Source organism: Hypanus sabinus, chromosome 18, assembly GCF_030144855.1.
Source record: "Hypanus sabinus isolate sHypSab1 chromosome 18, sHypSab1.hap1, whole genome shotgun sequence".
NCBI classification, from domain to species: Eukaryota; Metazoa; Chordata; class Chondrichthyes; order Myliobatiformes; family Dasyatidae; genus Hypanus; species Hypanus sabinus.
In genome coordinates, this window is record NC_082723.1 from 52,915,250 (window position 1) to 52,938,269 (window position 23,020).

Here is a 23,020-nt window from a genome sequence, read left to right on the forward strand (position 1 = left end):
CTGATATGAGGTTATAAAGAACATTAGTTCCGACACAAAACCATGGACTGCATATAAACTGAACTGGAAATACTATGTTGTTCAGGCAGCATTGGTTATGTCAGATAAAGATTGTAGGGTTTTCCTCAGAGTACATGGGTTCATCATTGTGCATCACCAGCCAGTATGAAAAACACCTAGTAGGTTTTGATGGTCAGTGTGGACTCAATGTCAGCTTCTGAGCTATGACAACCATTCATGGTGCTTTAATTTCGATATTTTACCCAGTTTTTTTTTAATCCAAACAGCCACAACTCACATCATCACAGCTTTTTGTATTACATTATGTGCTACTTTATCAAAAGCCCTACGGCAGCCCATATCCACAATATGTAATAAAATGGACCAAATCTACTGACTTTTATATATGAATATCTATTTAATTCAATCGATTTAAGCTTCAGGATGAATTGGAAAGGTTGGGTACAAGCCAAATCAAGGTAGTGGGGTCCAGACCCCAGAGCGTATCTAAGTGACTGAACCTGATGTCTGGACAACGATCTAGCCAGGCCAGATTGATCAGGTCAGGGTGTCAGGGCTTAAGGCGAGAGACGGGCCAGTTCTGCACTGAACTGGACAGACTCCCTTGTGGACTTTAGTTCAGAATACTATTTGCTTATATTTATTGATTGCACGATTTTTTTCCTGTGTATATTGAGTCTTTATGGTCTTTTTTAATGATTTCCCTTGGGCTTCTTTGTTTTGTGGCTGCCTGTTAGAAGACAAATCTCAAGATTGCATAATGTACTTTGATAATAAACCTACTTTGAACTTAGTCCTAATTAATGTCTTAAAGTTCACACATTACCAGCTGTCTCTGTAGTTGTTACATTTATCGCTCTTTCCTTTCCTCCACACTGCCCACCCCTCAGAACTGCTGCATTCTAAACTCCTCCCTCTCATGTCATCAGTCCTCAGTCCGAAAGAATGTAGCCAGCCCTCCCCATGCTAATCTACGCTGTATTCTGTGCACACTGTGGGGCTTTTCTTTATTTGAACGCTACTGACATTTTTAAATTATGTTTTTAAACTAATTTTCTACTTCCTCATTTAATGCAACACTGATAAAGTATTCTATACACCCTCCTTTTCAAGATATTCTTTCTGATTGCTATTCTGCTTTTGAATACCATTTTACTGTTTAGATATTAATAATTTTTTTTTAAATACTGGTATTCCTCTTAACATACTTTCTGATACACCCTCCCACAATTCCTTGGTCAATTCCTCCTTCAGTTCTCCATACTTTGTGTTCATTTTTCTCCCCCATAATTGAATTATGAACATGCCATCCAGCCTAAATCTTCACTTTATTTTTCACATTAATCCCAATGGTCTGGAACAAGCTGATAAGTAGTGAGCTGCTCATATTCACAGGCAGTGGGTCTGTGCTAGCTTTCATCAGATCTTTAAGCTGCAATCTCCTGAACAAAATCAGTTCAAGTCTTCTCAGCAAGGTTGTATGTAGCCCAGGTTGTATGCTGTATGGAGCTCCTTCCCTGAGGGGTGTTTTGATAGAGGTGTATAAAATTATGATGGGTATAGATAAGAGTGAATGCAAGCAGGCTTTTTCCACTGAGGATAGGGGAGGAAAAAACCAAAGGTCATAGGTTAAGGGTGAAGGGGAAAAGTTTAAAGGGAACATGGGGGGGGGACATTTCAACATCGAATTCTCCAACTTCTGGTAATTCCCTCCCTCTCCCTTCCTCCCATCCCACCTTCACTCTGTCTCCTCTTCTAGCTGCCTATCACCTCTCATGATTCTGCCTTCTTCTACTACCCATAGTACTTTCCCCTTAGATTCCCCTTAGATTCCTTCTTCACCTCTTCCTTATTCCCTCCCTGCTTCCCCTCCTCTACCCCTTGATCTTTCCCCTGGTTTTCCACCCTCCCCCCACTTTCTTTATAGGGCCCCTGCCCCCCTTCTTTAATCCTGACAAAGGGTCTCGACCCGAAACGTTGACTGCTCCTTTCAACAGATGCTGCCCGACCTGCTGAGTTCATCCAGCCTTTTTGTACGTCTTGAACATTGGGGGGGGGGGGGGGGCTTCTTCACGCAGAGAGTGGTGGGAGTGTGGAATGAGCTGCCAGATGAAGTGGTAAATACGGGCTCAGTTTTGACATTTAGAAAAACTTGGACAGGTATATGGATGAGAGGGGTTTGGAGGGATATGGCCCAGGTGCAGGTCAGTGGGACCAGGCAGAAAAATGGTTCGGCACAGCCAAGAAGGGCCAAAAGGTCTGTTCCTGTGCTGTAATGTTCTATGGTTATAGCACAAAGCCTTTCTGGTGTAAATGGTCCAACCATTTGATAAGGCTTAGATCCAACCTCAGGCCAAAACTAATAAATTTATATTTTTTAATTTAAAAAATCTATTTTAAAATATAAAAAATTGAAACATGATAAGCAACTAAAGTCAATGTAGTTACTTCAAAATACGTTAAGTGCATTAAACTTGCCTCTCCGGCTCTCTGCTATTCCCCCATTAACATTAATAGTATTGTTGAAACATCACCTGCTGTAATCTGGTGCAGTTCAGCAAGAGAAATTTACAAATTAACTGCTGGGACAATGGCAGGGAGTGGCCACTCCAATGCTAAATCTCACAGGCTTCCAATAACTGGGAGGTGACTAGCAGGAACTCTCGGAGAGTTCAAGTCCTGTAGAGGAGTTTCAGAATTTGTGATACTCGAGTGGGAAACGCCATTGCTCAACATGCAAGCATCTCTCTGAAAAATCCAACATTACATTTTTGATAGCCTCATGAGCTGGAGAAATGTTGCTTTTCTCCACATGATTTGTTTTTTTCTGCTAATTGGCTGTTTTGAAAGTATTTTTAAAATGGGTTCTATTGGGTTTCTGTGCTTTATGGCTGCTTGTAAGGAGATGAACCTCATTGTAATATACCTGGACTAAACTGAAATCAACTCTCCTTTGAAGGCCTTCCTTTACTGTTTAACTTGCTAACATTAGAGTCCAATCTACTGGGCCAAATGACTTATGTTCCTTTTGAAATCAGCCCAAGTATTTTTTGCATTTTTTTTGCCACTTTTCCAGAACCATACATATTGTGAGCATCATTTTCCCAAATGCTCCTAAAATAAAACATGATCTTCTCTGGCTTCCAGATTAAAATAGAGACTGCTTCATTCCTCATTGGGAAAAACAATCCATAAAGGCAACAGTTCATATGCAAACTTCAAGCATTTCCCATCTTCACTCACAGTCCTAAAATTCTTTTCCAGATTTCCACAAATGTGTTCATCTGCACCCCATTATTTGATAGCTTCTAAGATTAACCTAGCAGCATATTAGAGCCTCTTTTTCCATTGCTCTGAATGATATTGTAAGTATATCGTTACCCTCTCATTGCCAAATGGTACACTTATAATATTTTCAGCATACAGCCACTGTATGTCAATGAGAACGAACATTGCTTTCTTTCCCTGAAAAGAATGACCCATTCTGAGCTGTTCTGAAAAATCTTTATCTGCAGTAAACACACTGCAAAGTGACGCAAATACAAGGGGCCCAAGTACAAAACTGTGTGTGTGAAATGGGGTTAGTAGCATTGGAATACAGCCAGATGAACTATCCAGTGTTTAACCATATCACACCAAATGCTCGTCATCAGCTATGATCAGTACTACAAAAAGGGACTTAAATAAATTACTTTTACTCATTATAATGAAATAAGACGACATCCAAATTTTAAATTGTTTGTTCATTAAGTGCCATATCGTATGACACAGGCAATCACAGCCTTTCCATGACCGTGATTGTTCTTGGCAAATTTTTTTTCCCAGAAGTGGTCTGCCATTGCCTTCGATTGGGCAGTGTCTTTACAAGACAGGTGACCCCAGCCATTATCAATACTCTTCAGAGATGTCTGCCTGGCGTCAGTGGTTGCATAACCAGCACTTGTGCTATGCACCAGCTGCTCATACGACCATCCATTACCTTTGCCCGTGGCTTCTCATGACCTTGATTGGGTGGGCGGGGAGGAAGGGCTAAGCAGGTGCTACACCTTGCCCGAGGGTGACCTGTAGGCTAGCGGAGGGAAGGAGCAGCTTGCACTTCCTTTGGTAGAGACGCATTCCACTCTGCCACGCTAAATTTAAAATCACTCACTAAACAACAGAAGCATTAGCAGAACAATTGAAGGAGATAATTTTGTAAAAATGATTTCCTCACTCAAACCCATTTGATAAAATAATTCTAGTACATATCTGATCCTGTGCATAGATTGCATAAAAGGCAATTAACTGAGTTAGCAAGTAATAATGTGCATTATATTATGACAATGTCAAATACAGCGGGATCTTGTGTGCTGTGCAAAGCATTCTGCAATGTAAATTGTCCAGACTGGCATGTTTTAAGGCAATAAAGAAGCCATTTATTTGTTTATTATTAATTTAAGTTTCTTTCCATAACCAATCTAAATAACCACGAAGACTTCAATTAGGATAAAAATCTGAACAAGGAAGAATCAACCAGGAATCCTCTGATGTAACTGCCTCAGGATCAAGATGCCAAACCACCATATCAAATAGGTTCAAGGGTAACCCCAGTTTCCTCAGCATCAAGGTGCAATGGAACAATACAAACCAATACTTTGATGCAACCTGTATACAGCATCTGCAGTTTTCAGAGTGATATCAAATTCTTACCTGAATCACTCTGACCAGAGTTTCTGGGTACTTCTGGAAGACTGATTGAAAAGCACTGGCTGGCAAACGCAGAACAGTGGACGTGCATAAGGCCCGTGCAGAGACGGTTTTATAAGGAGCAGGGTAACCCTAGAAATGCAAAAAGAAAACTGTTCAACAAACTAATACTTGCTGTTCAATGGTGCTTAATTTCATCCAATCAAAGTAACTAAAGGAATCCGTGAGTTGTGGCTTAGGAGGAGCTGTCAGAGTAACTGTTGCGCTTATTTTGGATGGCACACCTTGCGGCCATGGTGTGCTCATGGAGCAAATGAATGTCCAGGTAGGGTGTCAATCAGTGAGCAGGTTTGGCCTGGAAGGAATTAAGCTCCTCAAATGTTATTTGGCCTCTGTTCATCCAGAGATCTACAACATTCTCCTGCCTTGCGTGGGACAGAAGATCACTGGAACACAAGAGTGTGACCCAAAATGTCTGCATTCACTATGATACCTATTAAAGGGGACTCACTGATGGCAATGCCATTGATTGTTAAGGGTAGATGGCCTAAGTCTCTCTCGCAGGCGATGGTAATTGCTTATTGTGGCATGAACATTCTTGCCACTTATCATCTCCAGTTTGATTATTGTCTAGCCGTTGCTGCTTGCAAGTAAAAACTATTTCATAAAACATAAACACACCAACAGTACAGCACAGATCAGGCCCCTCAGCCTACAATGTTGGCTGACTTTTTAACCTACTCCGAGATCAATCTAACCCTTCCCTCCCACATAATCATCCATTTTTCTTTCATCTGTGTGTCTATTTAAGTTCCTTAAATGTCCCTAAAGTATCTGCCTCTACCATCACCCTGGCAGTGAATTCCATGCACTTACCAATTTGTAAAAATCTAGCTCTGACATGCCCCCTATACTGTATTTCAATCATCTCAAATTTATGTTCTTTTATATTAGTCATTGTTGCCCTGGGAAAAAGGCTCAGACTGTCCATCCTATCTATGCCCCCTATCATCTTATACACCTTCATCAAGTAGCCTCTCATCCTCCTTCGCTCCAAAGAGAAAAGCCCTGGCTCACTCAATCATTCCTCATGAGGCATGCTCTCTAATCCAGGCAGCATCCTGGTAAATCTCCTCTGCACCCTCTCTAAAGCTTCCACATCCTTCCTATAACGAGATGACCAGAAATGAACAGAATACTTCAAATGTGTTCTGACCAGAATTTTATAGAGCTGCAAGATGACCTCACAATTCTTGAACTCAATCTGCTGACTAATAAAGGCCATCACACCATTTGCCATTTTAACCACGGATTACAAATGGAATTGAAAGTTGTTCTGTAAAAAACAAACATTCCCACTATTAACTTCACTTTGGAAGGTCAGTCGCTGTTAGAATGGCAGAAGATCATTGGGCTGAGAATATTGCCCAAGGATTGAACAGCTCCTGAAGCGACATTCTTGTGCCCAGATGATTGACCAACAACTCCAAACATCATCCTTTCTGCCAAGTACAGCTCCAACCATCTATTATAAATCAAATTCAGTTAAACAAATTTATATTTATTATTAATTTTTTAAAAATACATAATTATAAAATCAGTTTGTGCCTTCACAACTAGTGATTTCATTTTTGTCAAGGCTTCCTATTCCCATAATGTTAGTCAAATGCTTCCTTGAGGTCATTCTCACCTCTCCTCCTTTCTGATGAAAGCCAAGTTAGTATTAGTAAGTCACCATCCGTTATTTTGCTGATGATTGGGGTCATTAGCTAGGTTGGATTTTTCTGCATCTATGAGCAGAATACAATTTAACATTGTCAAGTAATGGTACAATATCAGTTCCAGCTTCAGGTACTTTTGTAGGACAGATTTTCAGTACTGGGTGGACAACCGAAAATGCTTCTGATCCATTCAACCCAAGCAAGAAGAATGAAAGCAAGCAACATCTCTGCCACAGGATGCCCAAGTAAACTTTACAGATAAATAAGTGGCCTGGTATTGCATCTGCTGTAGTCATTTAGAAAAGCCAGCGTTTACACACAATGTGAATTTACAGCCAAACTCTCTCTCTCTCTTCCCATTGTGGTTGATTGAGGAATATTTGTTAGCCTGAAAAAAAGTTATGGCCTTTTTCATGCCTACCTCAAAGGTCACAATGGACACTGCTTCACTCAATCCAAGAGGGATACAATCCCCATCAGCACAGAAATTGAGTCAGCCAAGATCATATACTCAAGTGTGCATTTGGGAACTTGGCCACATAACCTTCTAATTCAGAAGGCTAAACTGGTACTATTTTGGAACATTGATTCAATATGAAATATGCAGTCTGATAAATGCCAGTTTCACAATCCACTGCAACTTTGAGAAGGTGATGTTTTCCGTGATGCGTTCTCATCCAATGTAAGAGATATATTTGCCTCATTATATCAGAACTCAACACAGAAATGCAGTGCTATTCAATCAAAATAAATGAGATCCTATCAGATAATTGAACCGTCTGCTACAGACCATAGAATCTACTGACTAACATAATTATGTCATAAGCACAACCATAACTGTTATTCATACAAAATCTTAAAATTTCAAGTTGTTTAAGAAGCATTATTTGGTTCCTGATCAGTTCTCTATCACTTCTAAAGTTTGTGAAATCCAGCATGTTATAATTACAAATCTTAAACGTTATTAAGAATGGCATCTGCCATTTCCTCTTCTTGTCTGGGGGGAGGGGGGTGCGCCTAGGAAACGCCAAGCTCCTGCAGCACAGGTCAATGGATACGTTTCAGCCTGATACAGCTGAGAATCACAACTGCTTCCAAGGTCTGTACAATGAATAAAGATGTCTTAATGCGAATGAATGAACTATCACTGCTTAAATCTGACAAAAACAATGCTGATTGTGGTCGCACTTCTTCCCGGATTCCACATAGGAAACAAAGCTGCGGGTCAGGGATACAAGTGCGTTTAAGGAAGTGGGGTCTTAAACTCCCAATACCAATTAACTTGCTGGCAAATGTACAGTCTCTAGTAAATAAAATCGAAGATCTCAGAGCTAGGACGCTGTATCAGAGGGATATTAGGACCATGTGCGTCCTTCATTTCACAGATTCCTGGTTAACCTCTTTCGTACTTTCCGTAGTGGATGCAGCGATTCAGATTCACCATCAGGATAGAACTGTTAAATCTCTCAAAAGTAGAGGTGGAGGTGTATGCCTCATGATCAACTCCTCTTGGTGCACAAATGTATCAGTGTTGTCTTAGTGCTGCTCACCAGACCTGGAACATCTCGTAATCAAGTGCCTTCCATTTTACCTGCCGCAGGAGATTTCTGCGATCCTTTTGGTAGCAGTGTACATTCCACCTCAGGCCAATGTCAAACAGGTGCTAGATGATCTGAGCAGTATGCTCAATATGCATGAAAAAGCACATCCTGATACCTTCACCATCATTATGGAGGATTTTAACCAGGCCAGCCTGAAAAGTCACTGAATAATTACCATCAACAAATCAATTGTAGTACCGGAGGAAACAACATACTGGACCACTACGATCAAGAGTGCTTACTGTGGTATCCCACACCCTCACTTCAGGAACACTGATCACCTGGCTGTACTTCTATTCCCTGAGTATAGGCAGAGACAGAAGACTGCAGCACCAGTAGTGAGGACCAAAAAAGGTATGGACAAGGGAAGCACAGGAGCACTTACAAAACTGCTGTGAATCGGTGGACTGGTCTGTAATCAGGGATTTATCTTCGAACCTGGATGAGTATGGCACAGTTACCGACATCATTAAAACATGCTGTATATTCCCAATCAAAAGCTGAGGATGAACCAGGAGGTTCATCATCTGATGAGGGCTAGCTAGATCTGGGGCATTTAAGTCTGGTGACCCAGGTCTGTACAAGACCAGGTATGACTTGTGGAGGGCTGTTTCAAGAGCAAAGACAATTCCAAGCGAGGTTGGAGGTGAAATCGGATGCACGTCAACTCTAGCAGGGCTTGCAGGACATTACTTCCTACAAAGTGCAACCAAGTAACATGAGTGGGAGCAATGCCTCACTACCAGGTGAGCTCAACGCCTTCTATGCCCACTTTGAAAGGGAGAATATAATTACAGCTGTGAAGATCCCTGTGATCTCTGTCTCAGAGGCCGATTGTCAGGCTGTCTTTAAGGAGGGTGAACCCTCGCAAGGCAGCAGGCCCCAATGGAGTACAGTTTAAGGCTCTGAAAACTTGTGCCAACCGACTTGCAGGTGTATTCAAGGATGTTTTCAACCTGTCACTGCTACAGTCAAAAGTTCCCACCTGCTTCAAAAGGGCAACAATATACCAATGCCCCAGATAAGAGGTGTGCGCTGCCTTAGTGCCCTGTAACACACAAATCTACGGTGATGAAATGCTTTGAGAGGTTGGCTGCAGCTAGAATGAACTCCTGTCTCAGCAAGGACTAAACCCACTGCAATTTGCCTTTCATCACAATCGGTGCAAACTCAATGGCTCTTCATATGACCTTAGATCACGAGGCCAATACAAACACCTATGTGCAAATGCAGTTCATTGACTCAGTGTTTAATACCACCATTCCCACAGTTCTGATTGATAAGCTACAGAACCTGGGCCTTTGTACCTCCCCCTCCAACTGGATCCTTGACTTCTGAACCAGAAGACCACAATCTGTGCGGATTGGTGATAATATCTCCTCCTCGCTAACAATCAACAATAGCGCTCCTCAGGGGTATGTGCTTAGATAGCCATGACTGTGTGGCTAGGTATAGCTCAAATACCATCTATAAATTTACTGATGATACAGCCGCTGTTGTAAAATTGCAGGAAGAGATGAGAGCGTGTACAGGAGCGAGTTATACCAGCTAGTTGAGTGGTGTCGCAGCAACAACATTGCACTCAATGTCAGTAAGACAAAGGAGCTGATTGTGGACTTCAGGAAGGGTAAGGTGAGGGAACACAAACCAATCCTCATAGAAGGATCAGAAGTGGAGAGAGTGAGCAATTTCAATTTCCTGGGTGTCAAGCTCACCTAACCTGGTGCCAATATATCAATGCAGCTATAAAGAAGGCAAGACAGTGGTTATATTTCATGAGTTTTAAGAAATTCGGTTTGTCACCTAAAATACTCAAAAATTTCTACAGATGTACCTTGGAGAGCATTCTGACCGGCTGCAACACTGTCTGGTATTAGGGAGGCTACTGCACAGGACTGAAAGCTACAGAATGTCGTAAAATTAGTCAGCTCCTTCTTGGGTACTAACTTCCATAGTATCCAAGACATCTTCAAGGAGCAGTGTCAATCACGCAGGACACGCCCTCTTCTCACTGTTACCATCAGGAAGGAGGTACAGCAGCCTGAAGACACCCACTCAGCAATTCAGAAACAGTTTCTTCCCCTCTACCATACAATTCCTAAATAGACATTGAACCCTTGAACAATACCTCACTTTTTCTTTAATATGTATAATTTCTGTTTTTCTGAGTTAAAACAATACTTGGTTCTTACCATGGATAGAGAAAGTCCAACCATGTAGAACATATACATACAATATGACACATCATCTGAATCATTCGTTATTAAGTACTGATGATGATAAACTAATTAGAAAATACAACCAGAAAGACAAGGCATCAATAATATTATGCTGGGCTAACATTTAGGACTAGCTGCGTGACCGGATGGAAGGAAACCTTTTGAAACCCATCAGTAGCTAGATTCTAAAAGACTGATCAGGTTCAAGCAAATTTAAACCAGATAGCAAGTACCAGTGAAAGACTTCTCCATTTCTTCCCCAGAATGGAATGAGCTGTGGATCTGTTACAAACAGCTCAGTGCTTTAAGCTCTTTGAGATGGAAGTGGGATTCAGCCACAATTCCTGCAGCTATCCACTACCCAGTCACCACTGCTAAAAGTTCCATTGGTGTGTGCTGAGTGCAGGCAGGTTGTGATGCATCTCAAATATGCCAACACACCTTGCATAGGATCATTTATTCTGAGTGAAATATTGGAAATCAATTGGTACTTAAGAAGCAAAGAAAATCAGGATCAGACTTTTTCTTTGAAGAGCACATCTCACAATGCTCTGAATGCATCATCAGTGATGTAACCTGGGGTTATCAGGTGTTTCAGGTTTTTCAACATCAGACACCCTCAGCGAGGCAATGCAGTCGTGGTTGATCAAGCCACAACTTGTGTTCAGGTCGCATGCGCTGCAGATCCTGTGAAGAATCAGCAACGGATGTACTTCCTGCGGCTCTTGAAGAAATATGGTCTGCCTCAAGAATTGCTGCTGCAGTTCTATACTGCAGTCATTGAGTCTGTCCTGTGCACCTCCATCACTGTGTGGTTTGGAGCTGCCACCAAGCAGGATAGAACCAGACTACAGCGCACAGTGAGGACTGCCGAGCACATCATTGGAGCCTCCCTGCCCTCTATTGTGGACCTGTACTCTTCCAGGTTGAAGAAGAGGGCGGGGAACAACATAAAGGACTCCTTCTATCCTGCGCATGGACTGTTTGAACTGCTTCCATCTGGTAGGCACTTCAGATCCCTCCAGACTAAGACTAATAGGCACTGGAGAAGTTTTTTCCCTACTGCGGTCACTTTGCTGAACAGTTAACTGCCGGTTAACTGTCGGCTAACTATTACTTGGATTGCACTACTTGTATGTATAATCTATATTTTCATTTATATTTATCATTATTATTGTAATGAGCAGAGAGACAACATCTGCCGGAAGTAAATTCCTTGTATGTGTACAGGTACTTGGCGATTAAAGTCTGATTCTGATTCTGAATAATGGTTACGTGCAAAAATGCTAATCTTTTGCAATAAAAAGTGAAACATAGAACTACCAAAAGCCCAAAACAAGTATCATTCTGGATCTTAAAAGGTTAAAGGTGAACATGTCAGGATGGAGTGGTTGGTGAGGCCGATATATATTTAAGGCTACTAGTAAAGCTGAGAACGATACAGAAAACTATGACTAAACGGGGCAGTAATTAGGTTTCGAAAATTGATAAAGGAAAACGTAGAAGAAAATGTAATATAATAAAATGTAATGCATAATAAAAACACTAGAAGCCACTTTCCATTTTATTCTATAATTAATGAAAGCCTGAGTACCACTGTTGGAACAAAATACAAATCCAAACTGCCCAACAAGAACTACGTTCAAGTAATGTGGCTTACTCCTTAACAAAATTGCCTTGTTGTGGTGCATTATTGACTCACCGTGATGACATCCAGGATACTGAGGAGACTGTGCACACTGTCACCCGGCAACACTTCTTTCACCACAACTTCAGTGCCATCCTGATCAAGAGCAAAATGAAGACATTTAATTATTTGTAACAGCTTGACATTTTAAAATTCATAATCTGAAGACATAAACTCTAATGATTCTAAAATATTTTGATTAGTTCTGTTTTATGGGAAATGCAAGACAACATAACTCCCCAAATTAAGGGCACCAATTCTTAAAATGGCAATAGAATACGACAAGAATGAGGCTGAGGTAATTTCTTCATTTCTTTGTTTGCATCTTTCTACATTCCCAAAGCTGCTTTTCTCTTCCTTTACATGAAGTTCATACATTAAATGTGTTGTAAGGACCAAGAAGATTCAAAAATTATTTAATGATTTCTGTTTCTAGTAAAACTGGCCACAGCTAGACCAAGTTATCATCCTTACCTTCTTAGGCAAACAATGAAACATGGAGCTTAAATGAAACAAAATCAAATTGCAATTATACAGAGCACTTAGAACAGGCCCTGTTTTGACTATACAGTGGATTCAAAAGGGGAATATACATTGTCGAGGGATGCCAATCAGGCTTTGTGTTCCTTTATTCAAATGGAAGCACCAGCAGAACCAAGCTCAGAACATGGTAAAATGGGCATCTTTATAAATGCATCAATCGGTTGGCCTCCACTGCACTAAAGGTGATACACAATTCACTATTAAGTCTTATTCATGGCAAAAAATTGAGAGTACAATCAGCCCAGTATTTGATCCACATTGACACTCATGTGCTGCTTGGCAGAAGTGATATCATCGTCCAAAAGAAACATTAAATCAAGATAATATCTACCTGTTCAGTTGGTTAAATTAAGCTATAAAAATTTATTTACATATTGAAGGAGGGAACCTTAGTTCTCCCAACATACTAATTATCGCTACTCCTTCAATCAACATAGAAAAAAGATTTCATCTCGATTGTTTGGGGATTATAATATGTACAATGTGGCTGCCATATTTATTTTACATGTCAAGTTCTTGTAAGCATTAACAATACATTTAAATTCTATTAATATAAAATTATAGGCATATGTTTCCTGCTTATAGAGTCCACATATTTTGACATTATATGTATGCAAGGACACAGCCAAAGTAAACAAATACATTTAAGTCTAATCAGCTTTAGTTTTGAGGAGTTAATCAGCTGGTCAGTTTGAGTAAGAAAGATGAGAAGGTCAGTAATGATGATTTATAACAATGGCTGTCAGTTTGAATGTTGGGGATGCTGGTAACATTATAGAGTTGAATTAACATGGACAGAGCTCTCAATAACACAATGGGAACTCTGACAGAAATATCACCAATAGCTGTCTGGAAGGATTTGCAGTGCTTGACAATGTAATTAAACCCCTGTCATAGTTGAAGTATTTTAAACAATAAAGGGCTGTATGTCTATCCATAAGCTTATCGCTATCACACACATCAAATGATGCAACTCCTCTCAAAGAACAACTTTAACATAACTACTGAAAGACAGAAGAAGCCAGACAATAAACGTATTAACTCTCTAATTAGTTGACTTAATGGAAGCAAGAATATAGCAGTGCTCAACTGTACGGGAACAAAACATTCTGAATGGTTAAATCTGCAGTGTGCAAGGGAAAAGCTTTCTTACATTCTCACTGATGCAGAGTTCCAGCCTGCCTTCCTGTACCACATAGATGCTGTCATCCTGTTCTCCGGGACGGAAGATGTACTCCCCTTCATGAAGCTGCACGAAGAACATGTATTTACACAATTCCAGGAACAGTGGCTTCTCAAAGTGTCCCAATACCCTGCAAGTGTAAAGAACAAACAACATTCAGCACAAACAGCAGAATATGTTAATAATGGAACCAGATGCATTGACAACTGCAGATACAAAAAACAGACAGATGTGTGCGCAAGTTGGACTTGCCCTCAGAATATAAAACAGGGCACTTATGCTGGCTGTCATCTATGATTCACAGAGCTATAACCGCTAAGTAGTGGGGAGGTGAGGAAAAGCAAATGGGTAAAGGAGAACCAGAATGGGGAATGGAAAGAAAGAGGAAGGGTAGAAATTATCTCAGGTTAGAGAAATCGGTGCTCATGCCATGAAGTTAGAAGCCACCCGGATGGAATATGAAGTTTTGCTTTCCCAACTACCAATGGGAAGTTTAATTGAAATGGGTGGCCAATGAGAAAACCTCCTTGTTGCAGACAAGGCAAAGGTGCCAGCAAAAATGCCCCCCATCTATGTGAGGGTTTCACCAATGTAAAGGAGGCCACATTGAGAGCACCAGATGCAATAAATGACCCCAGTCTCACAGGTGAGAGTGTTGTCTCACATGAACAGACTGTTTGGGGCCCATGATGGTAGAAAGGAAATAGGGACAGGTGTAGCACTTGTCCCTCTTACCAGGAGGAGATCTGTGAGGAGGAAAGAGTGGACAAGGGAGTCACAGAGACAGTAATCCCTATGGACACAGAAAGGGGAGAAAGATGTGTTTAGTGCTAGAATCCCACTGTAGATTGCAGAAATTACACAGAATAGTGTGCCAAATATGGAGGCTTGTGGGGTAGTGGGTCAGGTCAGGGTCTCGTGGGGTAGTAGGGCAGGACAACTAAGGTCACAAACTTGTAGGGTAGTAGGTAAAGATGAGAGGAGCCCTATCACTGTTAAAGCGGAGGAAAGATGGGGTTAGGGCAGATGTGAAAGAAATGTAGGAGATGCAGGTAAGAGGAAAATCGATGATAGCAGAAGGGAAACCCCGTTCTTTGGAAGAAGTAGAGGATCTCAGATGCTCTTGGATGGTAAACCTCATCCTAACAACAGATGTGGCAAAGACAGATAAACTAAAAAAAGAAAATTAATTTTTTTCACAAGCAGGGTGGGAAGAGGTGTAGTCAAGAGAACTTTCATGAACCTCTAGTTGGAGTTATCAGATGCCCAATAAGTACCCTAGCTATTTAAAAAAGAATCTATACAGTATAATTTTCTCTTTTCTCTCCATTAAACTCAAAAGCAGAGATTATCCTTAACCATTGGATATAGAACATAGAAATCTACAGCACATTACAAGCCTTTCAGCCAACAATGCTGTGCTGACCATGTAACCTACTCTAGAAACAGCCAGGAATTTCCCTACCCACAGCCCTCTATTTTTTCTAAGCTCCATGTACCTATCTAAGTGTCTCTTAAAAGACTTCTAATTTATTCATTTTTCAGGATCTGGGCATCACTGGCAGGGCTGGTTTTCATTCTGAATTGCCTGAGGTTCTGCTGAGATGTCTACACGAGTTGCTCTAGCCTTTATGGTGGGTACTACTGGGTAGGGTGTACCAGAATTTATAACTCATTATGATGAACCTCTCAAAGTTCTCTTGACTACACCTCTTCCCGCCCTGCTTGCGAAAAAAAAATTAATTTTCTTTTTTTAGTTTATCTGCCTTTGCCGCATCTGTTGTTAGGGTGAGGTTTTTCCTCTTCATAAAGGACCTAAGGGCATTTACCTTTAGCTATGTAAACTGTGATAATAGTGGACAATATATTGTGGCAAAGCTTTTGTCTAACAAAAGTCTGACTCCATTTATAAAATGCTGCACAGTACAACCCAGAATCCATCCAGTGGTAAATGCTAGCCAGGTGTTTGGAACTCTCCTGCATGGATAAAGCTGATGTTTCCTTTTGCTTCTTCCCTCTCCTCTCATGACCTTGGCAGTTACAGGCAACTCGCTGGCAAACATAGGCCAGCCTGAGCTAAATGGTGAGATAACATATTTTGGAGGTGTTAGGTGAAGAAGTTGATCAGAACTCGGGAGAATGCTGTTGTCTTTGATAAGACCATGAGGACTGGATGTTCAGTTAATCCAAGGGACGGACTTCAGTAATGATGATTTGCCTGTTCTTTGGACTGAATAAGTAATCTAGTGAATCCTTGACCTTTGACACAGAGGAGAATTCTACTACTAAACCAAACAGGCAGCTAAAGGGACAGGCTACAACTAGGGTGGATCTAAAAGGCACGTATGCTCAGTGTAAACACTGAAGGTAAATCACATGTTAATTACATACAGACTTCATACAAGTTTTTGCATCAATCCAGCTATTTTTTGTACACGGGGTTTAACAGCAAACATAGGCAGATGACTCACTAATTCATTTATCCTAGCAAAGTCTGCTTAGATCTTCACACATCTTGCGATTTTTAACAAGAATCCAAGTGGTCTTCTGCTCTTTCTCATCTGCCTATCAATCTGACTACTGACCCAGTTATCTCAACAAAAAGCTGGGACTGAAACCAGAGCCTTATAAACTTTGTCCCCAATACTATCCCAAGCTATAACATTATAATCAGGTCAACCAGAATCTGGACTCAGATACATAAAAATTTTAGCAGCTTGAATACAATACTGAAATTGACAGAATCTGTGAAAAACTGGAGAACGTATAAAATATTAAAAACATTAACTATTCATTACTTGAATTAAGTTGCTGCCTTTTCCTCGCATGCCAATCTAAATAACAAATGTGCACAGTAGGTCAGTTTGTAACCTGTTACATTTGGGTATTTGGTGCACAAGACTCTAGGATAATTACACACATTTGTGCACTCATGGATGGGAAATAAAAGTAGTAAGCTTCCCACCCTGTGGTTACTAATACAGTATCTACTTAAAAAAATACATAGGGTAGTGCTTGCTTGTTTGACTCTAGAATAGATATTTCCTCGGCTCATCTTTACACGCTTTTTACTTATTAACCAATTTGTTGGAAGTACCAAGTGCCCGAATGTGGCTGGTTACAGACTGACATATGCATTTGTTATCTAGATTGGCATGTGAGGAAAAGGCAGCAAATTAATTCGAGGTTATGAAGAGTTTTTCTTTAATATTTTAGACTCTCCTTACAGTTTGTTGATGATTAAATACTAAATAGTTTAAAGTTTGCTCCAACTCAAGGAAGCCTTTAAAATTTAATAAGCTTTCCTAGGATGCAGTTCTGCAAAACCACTGAAGTGGAAGTTTAGTGCAATAATGAATAAAGATACCTGAGATCTTACCCAAAATCTTAAACATTTCTCATTTCTGCTGTAAGGAGTTTTTATGTTCTCCCCGTGACTCTCACTTTCTGAACAGACGTGCAGGTTAGGATAATTAAGTTGTGGGCATGCTATGTTGGCACTGGAAGCATGGCAACATTGCAGACTGCTCCCAGCATATTGCAAACAATGACACAAACACCATGTTTCATTGTAGTTTTCGATGTTTCAATGTGCACGTGATAAATAAAGCTAATCTTTCTCTTTAAAATAAGTTTTGCTATTGTCTTAAAATAGAAGGTTTGTCAGAACTGGCAGGTTTAAGATAAACTCTCCAGCCACTTTATTTCACAGCAGACACCTTGCTGGCAACATTCTCTGTAATGACTCAAGTTTTCTTTAGCAAAAACTCATAAAATGCTGGAGAAACTCAGCAAGTCAGGCAGCACCGCTGGAGGGGAATAAACAGTCAACATTTCAGGAGGAGATCCTTTGCCAGAACTGAAAAGGAGGCACAAGCCAGAATAAAAAGGTGCAGGAAGAGGAGCTACTAGGTCTTAGGTGAGATCAGATGAAAGGAATGGTGGGTGGGAAAGGGAAGGTATGGGGGAGAGGGAGAGATATGAAGTAAGAAGCTGGGAGGAGATAGCTGGAAGAGGTAAAGGGCTGAAGAAGGAACCTAAAAGGAGAGGACAGAGGACATGGACAAAAGAGATGGAGGAGGGGATCTAGAGGGAGCTAATTGACATACGAGAAGAGAAGGGGTATTGTTCATGTCTTCTGATTGGAGGTTACCCAGACAGAAAATGAGGTGTTGCTCCTTCAACGTGGGCATGGCCCACTCATGACAATACAGGAGGCCATGGACCAACATGTCAGAATGGGAAGTCAAAATGAAATGCATGGCCTCCAGAAAATCCCACCGTTTGAGGCATACAGAGCAAAGGTGCTTGGCGAAGCAGACCCCAATTATGTCAGGCCTCACTGATGCAGAGAAGACTGCAATAAGAGCATCTTGGGTGAAGTGCTACTTCATCTGAAAAGACTGTTTGGGACAAAATTCCTTTCTCTTCTTTTCTAAGAAGAAACCAACACATCTGTAATGAGTAGAGGAGTGTCACGGTAGTATAATAGATAGCGCAATGCTATTAAAGCTCGGAGCATTGGAGCTCGGAGTTCAATTCCAGTGCCATCTGTCAGGAGTTAGCACGTTCTTCCCGTGACTGCGTGGGTTTCCTCTGGGTGCTCCAGATTCCCATAATCCAAAGACATACTGGTTAGTATGTTAATTGGCCATTATAAATTGTCCTGTGATTAGGCTAGTGTTAAATAGTTGGGTTATTGGATGTACTGTATGTCTAACTAAAAACCAATAATATATATATTCCACTGTAAAATCAAAATACTGGCTTTTCCTCAGATGCCAAATCTACATTACTTTCAGCTCATAATGTGCCACATTTAGGTTTTAAAAAAACACACAAAAATCAGCACAAACAATAAATATTCTAGAGTCAAACAAGTAGACACGACCCTAGGTCTTAGGTATCTCATTCTTTATAGATATTAATGGATTGTAAACTTAGAGAGTCCAATTAGCTCAAGTCACCATTTCAAAAACTCAACCAACAATGTCAAGATCTTGAAAGTGAATAAATAATGAACATGCTTTTCTCTCTTTCTATAGGAGTATTGTCAGCAGATTGTTGCTGTAGATTTGTAATTGTTTTACAAAGATCAGTTTCCCTTCAGCCTTTAGTGACATATAAGTGCACCATTATTCAGTTTTACATTAATTAATCTTTCAAAATAATCATCATTTAAGTACAGCAGGGCTGGTCTACACCGCACATCCCTCCAATTACCTTAGCTCCAAATGCCCATGACCAATGTCAAAATTTTCAATTGATTTTTACACCAAACATCTCTCTAGCTATCTGAAGACAATTTGTACCATTTGCTTTACAGTCAAAAAGCTGGAGGAACTCAGTAGGCCTGGCAACATCTATGGAAAAGAGTAAAGAGTCGACATTTCAGGCTGAGACCCTTCATCAGTGCTCCACTGGCTCTCGGTCTGAGACATCGACTGGACTCTTTTCCATAGGTTCTGCCTGGCCTGCTGAGCTCCTCCAGCATTTTGGTGTGTTACTTTGATTTCCAGAATCTGCAGATTTTTTCTCGTTTGTACTCCTGAATTTTGTGTATTTTACTTTGTATTTCAGCATCTGTAGATTTTCTCTCGTTGGTACCATTTGTTGTTCTATGTGAACACTTAGCATCATCCCAGAACTACCCAGCTCTATTTGCAGTACTCAACATCAGAGAAGGAGGAAGTTCTCTCATCTACTCTGTTAATTTGTTTAATCATTTTATCCTTATATTGGATTATCTCTCAATCTTCTTTTTATAAGGAGATACAAGATTAATCCATGCAACCTAGTCATATAACTTAATCTTTATGACTCAAGTGTGGTGTATCAGTATGCACAATCTTCAAAGCCAATGACACGTTGCTGATGTTCAGTACTCAAAGTTGAATTGGATCTTTAGATCACAGCAATAAACTTCCTCTTTTTATTCCACCTCATGAGATAAGGAGAGATTTGAATTCATCTTTTGTACTCCTGAATTAGTTTTACGTGGAGCTCAGGTAACTCTGTTAGTTCAACACTTGCTTAAAATTGGGTTTTGTAATTCCCAATGCTCCTTGATCACTTCAGAGCCAAATTAAATGCCTAGAACAAGTAAAGAAAACAGATGCCTGAAGAAACAGAAGTGATTCAAAGCACAGGAGTGCACCATCATCCAGCTGCTCACTAAACTGAATAGAGGTGCACAACGTCACTGAGTGCTAAATGGAAATTGATCTCTGCAAAACAAACTCAGAGCTACAGAACAAAACAATAACCCATCAACTGTACCTTTCTCCAAAAAGAGGGAAATAAGTTTATATTTTTAAAGCTTCATTTTCAAGAGCTGGACATCAGTGGCCAAGTATCTGAACTGTTGCAGTTCTGGTGAAAGCACCCCCACCTTGCTGTTTGGTAGGGGGCTCCAACCCTAGGTGGATGGGTGTTTTGCCGTTGTTGCTTTTCACTTGGTATGTTCTGTTTTGCTACGTTCTGCCAAGTGTAGTGGGCATGCTATGTAATCACCGAAACATGTGAAAACACTTGCCGGCTGCCAACAGCACATCTTTGGTGTGTTAGTTGTTAACGCAAACAACACATTTCACTCAACACACACAAAATGCTGGTGGAACGCAGCAGGCCAGGCAGCATTTATAGGGAGAAGCGCTGTCGACGTTTCGGGCCGAGACCCTTCGTCAGGACTAACTGAAAGGAAAGATAGTAAGAGATTTGAAAGTAGGAAGGGGAGGGGAAATGCGAAATGATAGGAGAAGACCAGAGCGGGTGGGGTGAAGCTGAGAGCCAGACAGGTGATTGGCAAAAGGGATACAGAGCTAGAGAAGGGTAAGGATCATGGGATGGGAGGCCTTGGGAGAAAGAAAGGGGGAGGGGAGCACCCGGTATACCATACATGTGACAAATAAATCGGAATCTCGGTCTGAATCTAGATCTAGTCATGATGACAGATTGAGATATTGTCAAATCAGAATGGAAATCTCTTCTGGAGGGAATATGAAGGGATACTCCCTTGCACCTGTTTCTTTGTCCTTTTAGGTGGGTAAGTTTGCAAGTATGGGATATGCTACCGAGGTGGAGAATCTTAAAGGCAGACATGCTGCTGCCATTGAACAGCAACGGTGGTGAGGATGAATGATTAGGGTGGTTAAAGGAGAATCCATCAAGGAGGCTTCTTTGACTTGGAAGGCACAGATCTTCCTGAGAGGTACTACAGCCGCACTTATCCATGTTAGTAGTGTGAGTCAACCAGCACTCCTCACAAGTCCCTTGCAGATACTAGACAGACCTTGTAAGCGTCAGATGAACTCAATGGCATGCATGAGGCCAGTCCAGTTGAGTTCCTGGTCAATGAAGGTCCGCAGATTATTGATGGTGGAGCCCTCAGCTACTATATTGTTACAGATGAGAGTGATCTTAGAGCCTTCCCTTCCCATTAGCACCACCATTCATGAAAGTATGTGGTAGAATAAGGAATTTTAATCCTAATCGTTGTGAAGTTGCTTAGTTCAGCTTATTACATTTTCTTAAATGTGCTGTTTAGAAAGCAAACAGTTACATATTGGCTGGGCTAGCACCTCATCGTTTCTCTGTGTGGCTAGATATGCACTCAGCTATCTTTACTGAACCAAGGCTGACAGTACTGGGGGGGGTGTATCCAGAGATACCAGCCACATGACAGGTGCACTGCCACCTGGCTGGTCGGAGGACACACCGCATGCCAATCAACATTTGGTCCCTCCCAACTAATCAATGCACACCTAAATTATTGGTCACCTTAATTGGATTATCTCACCCAGCCCCATGCTTTAAAAGGTGAGACTTGCCCTTGGTAAGCCCTCTCTTACAGACCACCACATTGGAGGTAAGTGCATTGATTTATGTTTTGGAAGGTCTATCGTTTGTCCTGGTAAGGGAGCCGCAGCTATCCAAGGTCAAGAGGGATAGCTGTCCTAGTGCTTTTCCCTTGTTCTTTGTTTGTGTAACGGTACCCTGTCCCCACACTGCTTCCTGTGTATTGTAGTTGCTTGTGTTGACCCGACTTCCCCTCGTAAATAAATTCCTTATTATTAAAACTGTGTGTCCAGGCCTCTACTGTTGAGACTCAAAGAACCAGTTATTTTCCATCACAATGGGGGATCTGCTAGGCCACATGGTTACAGATTGTGGTGATAAACATTTCTGCTACTACTGAGTGCCCACAGTGTCTCTCAGACACCCAAAAGAAGTTTTCAGCTGCTGAGTCTATCCCATTTAGCACACTTGTAATGCTAGATAATATCATCATGGAAGTCTTTGGGAACAATTTTGTTTCTGCTAGGACTGTCCAATGTCACTTCTACCCATGCCATAGGTAGACAAGCAAGGGTGAGGTTCACCCTTCACCTTGGTTCACTCACAGTTGTCATAAAGCCATCTGGTAGCTATGTCCTTCATGACTCAGCTGGTTTGGTCCGTGACAATGCTACCAAACTGGTGCTAGACACAGAAGCACTGGAAGTAGCATCAAAATGCTGAATAACATGGTGCGATACTGTGTCATTAGCTGACAGAAGATAGCAAATGGCAATAAGGTTCCTTGCCATGAGATATCATGGTGGCAGTCAACTTTGGTGACCCCCTCTTGCCTGCACCCACTGTGCCAGCATCTCTGGTGGGTCTGTTCTGCTGGTAGAACAAGACAAATTCGGGGATTGCGATGGAGGAATCTGGCTGCTACATAACCAGTCAGGGAGACAGCGTGCCAATTTAGGCATCTGTCCCAAATGTTTTTGAGAAGATCTCTGCAAGATAATTTGGACTGGGAATGCAGAGTTTGGGTTCATCGCAGCGGTACAACTGAGTGGTCTATTTGATCACTTCATACAGCTTTAATAATCAATCACTTGCTGAGAGTCAGGAGTCACATACAGACCAAACTCTGCAAGGGCAGCAGTTTTCCTACTTTGAAGGGCATTAGTGAAACCAGATAGATTTTTAAAAATAAGTATCAGGTAGTTCTATAATGGTCATAATTACTAAGGCAAGTTGCCGTTTCTTTCCAAATTCAAGATTAATTTGTGAATTTAATTTCACAGTGGGATTTGTATTTGTCTTTAAATTACTGGTTTAGGATTCTGGCTGTCTCACACTCAAAGCTTCAGTAAATCTAACAGCATAATTAGTTTTCAAGTGCCCTTCAAATTAATTTACTTTAATTTAAGCCTGCTCCTTCATCCACCTAAGATGGGGAATGTGTAAGGGAGAATAGATTGCTTTAATTTTAGACAATTAATTCACATCCCATTCTCTATTCAAACCTGAAATTTAAGTTATCAGATAAGGAGTAGATCTTTCATTTAATTTCCTGCTAAGAC

General features: G+C 41.0%; 1 protein-coding gene across 2 annotated transcripts in view; it reads right to left on the reverse strand.

The window, feature by feature from the left end:
* pnpla7b (patatin-like phospholipase domain containing 7b) overlaps positions 1–23,020 on the reverse strand; it is a 329,041-nt gene that overhangs the window by 238,541 nt on the left and 67,480 nt on the right. For both annotated transcript variants that reach the window (XM_059994311.1, XM_059994312.1), the window contains exons 8-10: positions 13,632–13,791; positions 11,951–12,031; positions 4,711–4,839 (exon numbers count right to left, since the gene is read on the reverse strand). In XM_059994311.1, coding sequence (XP_059850294.1) covers positions 4,711–4,839; positions 11,951–12,031; positions 13,632–13,791 — 370 coding nt within the window. The remainder of the gene's footprint in view (positions 1–4,710; positions 4,840–11,950; positions 12,032–13,631; positions 13,792–23,020) is intronic.